At 50.3% G+C, this 7249-nt stretch overlaps 1 protein-coding gene across 1 annotated transcript in view; it reads right to left on the reverse strand.

The window, feature by feature from the left end:
- Positions 1-7249, reverse strand: part of NRF1 (nuclear respiratory factor 1) — a 30785-nt gene that overhangs the window by 7350 nt on the left and 16186 nt on the right. The window contains exons 6-9 of the mRNA XM_027669821.1: positions 5607-5829; positions 4734-4928; positions 3831-3932; positions 97-254 (exon numbers count right to left, since the gene is read on the reverse strand). Of these exons, the coding sequence (XP_027525622.1) occupies positions 97-254; positions 3831-3932; positions 4734-4928; positions 5607-5829 (678 nt within the window). The remainder of the gene's footprint in view (positions 1-96; positions 255-3830; positions 3933-4733; positions 4929-5606; positions 5830-7249) is intronic.

Below are 7249 nucleotides of genomic sequence, written 5' to 3' on the forward strand. Positions count from 1 at the left end.
GATTCTATGAAAAGCCTCTCTTAGGACTGCCCAGAGGGATCTTTGCAGCGCTGGAACGAAACCCTTGGAGGTGCCAGGTGTTTCCAGGCTCCGTACCTGTTGAGTGCCATGGTGACAGTGGCTCCCTGCTGCATCTCCTGGGACGCTGCCACGGCTGCCTCTGCCAGCGATGCCACCGCCTGCGTGGCCTCCGACGCCTGCGTCGTCTGGATGGTCATCTCACCCCCCTGTAGCGTTGCCCAGTTCTGCTCCACCTGCCAGGGACAGCACCAGGAGAGGACAGGAGGGTTGGGTGTTGCCCTGTGGGTGGGTGGCTGCTCCCTAAAGGGAAATTCCTGAAGCGGAATTCCTAAGGTTTCAAGGAGCGCCCGCGCAGTCCTGCCAACACTCCGGCTTTGAGGGGGGGAAAAAGAAAGGGGAAGGCCTGGATCCACCTGGGAATGTTGCTGGGCACCACCACCCTCCATCAGTATGTTCCATAAACACCCATGAAGGCCCTCAGCCACCCACAGATCCCTCTTGTCCGGCCAAATCCGCAACAAAACGGGACGACGTTGTTGTTGCCGCACCCGGATCACGGGCTGGGATTTGATGAATTATCTCTGCCAAATGGCCATAAAGAAAACACAGCCAGTCCCACCTCAAACTGAGGAAGAGCCTCTTCCCATGGAACTCGGGATCAGCTGCCCAGGGAAGGTGTGGAATGTCCCTCTCCAGAGACATTCCAACCCCGCCCGGATGAGCTCCTGTGTCACCTGCTCTGGGTGGCCCTGGTTGGACTGGGTGACCCCCAGAGGTCCTTCCAACCCTAATAATTCTGGGATTCTGTGTTTCTGCAGTGCTGGAACCCCAGCATGGATCAGATCCCTCAGGAAAACGGGCTGTGTTTGCCTCACGGTTTCCATTTGCATCATCCACTGCCGTTTTGGGAACGATCCATGTTCCCACTAGGGATTTCTTTGTACAGCACCTGCAAATTCCAAGGGGTTTGAGCCAACTGGGATGTCTCTACACTGCTCAATAAAAGATGATGTGGATGGGAGTGATCTTACAATTCCCTGGCTCCAGACCTTTCCATTAATAAATATTATATTACTTAAAATTCACCCATCTCAGTTGCTCATTTCCCACATTTCTCTGTTTGGGATTTCACAGCCCACGAGACAACGAATGTGTGGCCACAAAATCCACCAGGATGGGAACTGGAAATATGGACTGAACCCTGAAAAAAGCTGAGGAAATGGAGGATGAAGGCCCATCACCCCAAAATCCTACTGGCTTCTTTGCATGGTGATGAAGATCTTCCTCCAACTCCCATCCCTGCTCTCATCCCCATAAACGTTTCGGGGCCACTCCTGGTGAGTGGAGAGACACAAATGCTGCAGAAAGTGAGGGGAAAAAACCCACCTCAGTTTGTTCAGGTGGCTAAAATGGTTAAGAAGGTAAAAATTCCATGGAAATTTTGCTGCCTTTGGGCAAGACAAGGATTAATCCCACCACAGGAAGGAGAGGGAGGGAGAACATCTGCCTTCCCACCCACCATCCCAGTGGCTCTGTGCTCCCCAACAGGGATGGAATAAGGAAGGAAGGAGTGGAAGGAGGGACCTTCCAGGCTCTTCTCCCCACTGACACAAAGGTTTTTCTGCTGGGATATTTTGAAAGGATTGGAAACAACCTCAAAAATGATCCAGTTCTACCCTGGGGGGGAGACACCTTCCACTGGACCAGGTCGCTCCGAGCTGGCCCTGGGATGGATGAGCCCCATCCAGCCTGATTTGTGCCTCTGGAAAATTCCTTTCAGCTCTCAGGAGATATTAAAAAAAAGACAAACAAACTTGGAAAGCCTCGGGGCAGCTGGCAAGTGCCTCAAGGTCACTGCGGGCTCCTGGGATGTGGGATGGGAGCAGGGGCTGGAGCTCGGCAAAGCTGTTCTGTGCTGCCACCTCTCGCCGGGACACCCCGGAGGGACCTGCAGCCTCACTCAGAGGGGATCTGGGGGCGAGGAGGGGATAAAGGAGTGGATTTATAAAAAAAAATAATTCGTATTTTTGAAGGAATGTTCCTCAGACGCACAGAAAAAAAAAGTGTTATTTGGTTAAAAAAAAAAAGCGGCGGGAAAATAAATGTGTGCGAGTGTAAGAGGTTGGGATTGGGCACTGGAGTGCCAAACAAAAGACAAAATAGATAATCTACAGGAGGTACATTGAAATGCTAAAGAAAAGGCAAAATAAATAATCTATAGAAGATATAAAAAGAAAAAAGTATGAAATTGAGACCTAAGGTTTCCACCATAATTTTGTCTGTAGAGTCCTGAGTCAAAATAACAGCAGTTCAGCACCAAATCCACAGATTAAAAAGAGGTGGAAAAATAAATGTGTGCAAGTGTAAGTGTTCAGATTTTGAAATGCCAAAAAACCCACAAAATAGATAATGTATAGGAGGTACATTGAAATGCCAAAGAAAAGGCAAAATAAATAATCTATAAGAGGTATGAAAAAAAAAGTATGAAATTCAGACCTAAGGCTTCCACCATAACTGTGTTTGTAAAACCCTGAGTCAAACTAACAGCAGTTCAGCACCAAATCCACAGAAAAGGTCTATTAGTTGATCAAAAAAAAGTGGAAAAATAAATGTGTGCAAGTGTAAGTGTTTAGATTTTGAAATGCCAAACAAAAGACAAAATAGATAATATACGGGAGGTACATTGAAATGCTAAAGAAAAGGCAAAATAAATAATCTATAGAAGATATAAAAAGAAAAAAGTATGAAATTCAGACCTAAGGCTTCCACCATAACTGTGTTTGTAGAGCCCTGAGTCAAAATAACAGCAGTTCAGCACCAAATCCACAGAAAAAGTCTATTAGTTGATTAAAAAAAAGTGGAAAAATAAATGTATGGAAGTGTAAGAGTTCAGGATTAGGCACTGGAGTACCAAACAAAATACAAAATAGATAATCTACAGGAGGTATATTGAAATGCCAAACAAAACCACAAAATAAATAATCTATTGGAGGTATAAAAAGAAAAAAAGTATGAAATTCAGACCTAAGGTTTCCACCATAATTTTGGCTGTAGAGTCTTGACTCAAAATAACAGCAGTTCAGCACCAAATCCACAGAAGAAATCCATTATTTGATTAAAAAAAAAAGTGGAAAAATAAATGTGTGCAAGTGTAAGAGTTCAGGATTAGGCAGTTCAGATTTTGAAATGCCAAACAAAAGACAAAACAGATAATGTATAGGAGGTATAAAAAGAAAAAAGTATGAAATTCAGACCTAAGGCTTCCACTATAACTGTGTTTGTAGAGCCCTGAGTCAAAATAACAGCAGTTCAGCACCAAATCCACAGAAAAAGTCTATTAGTTGATTAAAAAAAAAATGGAAAAATAAATGTGTGCAAGTGTAAGTGTTCAGATTTTGAAATGCCAAACAAAATACAAAATAGATAATCTATAGGAGGCATTAAAAAACGTGTATGGAATTCAGGCCTAAGGTTTCCAAGGAGGAACAAACAAAAACGGACGAAATTCAGGCACGAGGCTTCCGAAGGGATATAAATAAAACCCCACAGAACTCACACCTAAGGCTTCTGCCATGACTGGGTTATTCTGTTAATTTTGTTGAATTTGGTTTGCAGAGTCAGACCAACCCCAGCCCATCGCTTTCTGTATAAAATGACACAAATTTATGCAGCAATTCACATTCCCGCGGGCGCCGACCCCCGGAATTCGGCGTTCCCTGTGCCCAGTTGGCTGTAGGGGATGTTGGGTGAGGCTCAGAGGGCCCTGCTCCCGGCTGAGCTGTCCCCAGAGAGCTGCCCCAGGGTCTCACCTCTCCGTCGGCCACCGCGGAGTAGTTCACTTGTGCCACGGTGACCGTGGTGGGCAGCTCGGAGGCGTCGGCCAGCGTGGCCACCGTGGCGCCGGTGCCAACCTGAGGGACACGACAGAATGGGGCTGAGAAGGCCTGCTGGTGCAGGAGGGAGGCCATAAAATCCATGTAAAGAGACACTTGGGTTAATAAAAGCAAAGGATAAAGGGTTTCACTGTGAGGGTGGTGAGACGCCGGCACGAGTCGCCCAAGGGGGTTGTGGGTGCCCCAGCTCTGGGAGTGTCCAAGGGCAGGTTGGGAGAGCTGGGGGGGTTCCCCTGGAGAAGAGAAGGCTCCAGGGAGAGCTGAGAGCCCCTTGCAGGGCCTGAAGGGGCTCCAGGAGAGCTGGAGAGGCACTGGGGACAAGGGATGGAAGGACTGGGGCCAAGGGATGGAGGGACTGGGGCCAAGGGATGGAGGGACAGGACACAGGGAATGGCTTCCCACTGCCAGAGGGCAGGGATATTGGGAATGAATTCCAGGTGTAAACTAAAGACCAGGGGGCACAGAAATACCTGATCTGTTGATTAAACTGGGTTTTATGCCATTAAAGGAGGGCAGTCCCACCACCTCTGCTCCCATTGCCACCTCAGGCCTTGTGTGGTGACAGCAGGAACTGGATTTGTTCGTTAAGTGGGTTCATTAAACTCAGCTCAGATCCCTGAATCGCAGAAATCCAAGGGATGGGGAACAAGGGATGGGAGTGGGGAAAAGAGAGAGATAAAACTGGTTCTCTGGGTGGGAGTGCTGGGTTAACAAACCCGAGGGGTGAGACCTGCAGACAAAGCCAAAATTCCCGACGCGGACGATTAGATCCCGAGTCAGCCGTGCCGGGAATGGGGAAATGCAGAGGGCCCCACTCACCTGGATGAGGGACACGGTGCCATCGGGGTTGCTGAAGGTCTGTACCACGGTCTGGGAGGGCACCAGGTGGGCGATGCTGTGCGTGGTCGTGGTCTGGGGGGTCTGCTGGTCCTCGAAGGCGTAGAGCAGGTCCTCGCGCCCGTGCTGCTTGTAGCAGTTCTTCACGATGGTCCTCAGGGCCTGGGTCCAGGACACCTTCCAGCATGAGGGGGAGAGGGCAGAGTCAGGGGGGGAAGGTTTTCTGAACCGCTGAGATTTGAATGTTTGTCTTTAATGGGATTTATTGGATGGTTTGGAACCAACTCGCAAACAAAAGGCCCCCGATGATTAATTCCTGTCCTCATCCCCTCCTTTGTCCAGGACTCAGAAATCACCCTGGAGAGCAGCAGGATCTAGGGATCTCATCCCTGCTCACTGCAGGATGAGATGATCTGTAAAAGGGCCCTTCCAACCCAAACCATTCTGGGGAGAAAACCATCCTAGGTCCAGGAAAGCACCGACTGCCCCAGCACCATTCCCAGCCCCACTTGGAATCTCTCCCCATCCAATGGCTCCTAAATCACCCCACACAGGTCCTGCTGCTCCCACACCATGGTGGCCTTCTTCCCTGAAGACCTTTCTGACAGAAACATCACCTGTGTGGTGTCATCCACGGCCACAACTGGCACCCCCCACCCCCTCACCCCGTTCTCTCCCTTTTTCCCGGCTCCGTCGCGCTATTTCCTTGGAGCACCAAGGTCCCTGCTGCTCAGGATGGGACAGCCTCCCTGCCAAGACTCTTCCTTCTGCCACTGGAGGGAAGAACTGCTCCCAGAGCACACTGTTTGCAAGCCCCTGTGCTCGGTTTGAGGGCAGCCAGGGGGGGACACTCACCCGCTGCTTCTGCTCCTCCGTGCGGACGTCGCTGCGGACGTTGGCCCAGGGAATGTCCTCGGGCCACCAGATGGGTTTGCAGCTCTCCTTGCCCCAGCCTGGCTTCCCACGGCCCGTGGAATACTTCAGCATCTCAGGGATGAAGGCTCTCAGCTGTGCCTGCAACAAACCACAGCAGAGGGGGGAATTTTTAGGGTCTTTCCTCTCTGGTAGTTTTGAGGCGCTTCGAAGTTCTCACAAAGTCACTACATTTAACACCCATCCTGTTGGAGCCATCGACTGGGAGAGGCCTGGATGCCTAAGGAAGATGGACAATACTTTACCATCTTCTCCCAGATTCAGCTTAGAGCCTGGGAAGAGCAGAGACCCAATTAAGCCAGCTAATTACAGTGATGAGGCACAACCACATGTTGTATTAACACACTGTACGGTTAAACCCTACCAGGAAGAGAGCAGGCCAAGCTCAAAGGGAGAGGATAAATAAACAGATCAGAATAAGGCAGAAAAACCCACAGAACGTCCTCAAAGTGGCAGGAACTGAGCCATGAGCTGGGGTGTGTTTTACAGAGAGGCTGCAAAGGGGATGGAGCTCCAGGGGCTGCTCGGATGTGAAAACCACGATCTCACACTTCTCCACCCCTGTGTTGGCAAAGAAATTACAAAACCCACACAGGGTTTTGTGACACATTTGGGTTTTGTGCCAGGGATTCCTCGGAGCGTCAGGAAAAGGCTGGTTCAGCTGCAGAACGGAGCAGGAAGAGGAGGAGCTCTCACCTCAAGTTGGAGAAAATCACTTTAAAAGCTTAAAATCTGCATCTCTTTTGAGTTTTTACAGTGAGTTATTTCATAGGATCGTGGGATCACTGTGGTTGGAAAAGACCTTTAAGACCACAGAGTCCAACCATCCCCCAGCACTGCCAAGGCCACCCCTGACCCCTGTCCCCAAGTGCCACATCCACAGGGCTTGGAAATCCCTCCAGGGGTGGGGACTCCAGCCTGTTCCAAGGCCTGACCACCCTTTCCAGGAAGGAATTTCCCCAATATCCAACCTGACCCTCCCCTGGCCCAGCCTGAGGCCGTTTCCCCTTGGCCTGTCCCTTGTTCCCTGGCAGCAGAGCCCGACCCCCCCCCGGCTCCCCCCTCCTGTCAGGGACTTGCAGAGCCAGAAGGTCCCCCCTGAGCCTCCTTTGCTCCAGGATGAGCCCCCCCAGCTCCCTCAGGAGCTCTCCAGCCCCTTCCCAGCTCCCATCCCTTCCCTGCACACACTGTTGTATCCATGGGCTCCAAGCTGGACATTAACTTATTTCCAAGCTGCCTTTTTCATGCTACACATGGAATATGTACTAAAGCACCTTCTTCCCAAGCCTGTCCATGATTCCCCTTCCAGTGCAGGACCAGCATCCACCCTCACGTGCTCCAGGCTCCCCTGTTGAGTCCCCACTTGTTCAAACCAACCTGGGAACAGCAGGTTTTTGAGCTGCCCGGTGCAAAAACAGTTAAAAGCTCCTTCCCTGAACCTCAACGTGCCCCTCGTTTCCAGCTGGATTAATTACTGGTCTGTGGGAGTTCGGGGCTCAGGCTACTCAGGGTACTTGTTAAGGAGGGTTTGTGTTTAATCCACCGGGGAGACAATCAGCAGCACC

The sequence above is a fragment of the Corapipo altera genome, unplaced genomic scaffold (genome assembly GCF_003945725.1).
Source record: "Corapipo altera isolate COAL_440 unplaced genomic scaffold, ASM394572v1 129, whole genome shotgun sequence".
NCBI classification, from domain to species: Eukaryota; Metazoa; Chordata; class Aves; order Passeriformes; family Pipridae; genus Corapipo; species Corapipo altera.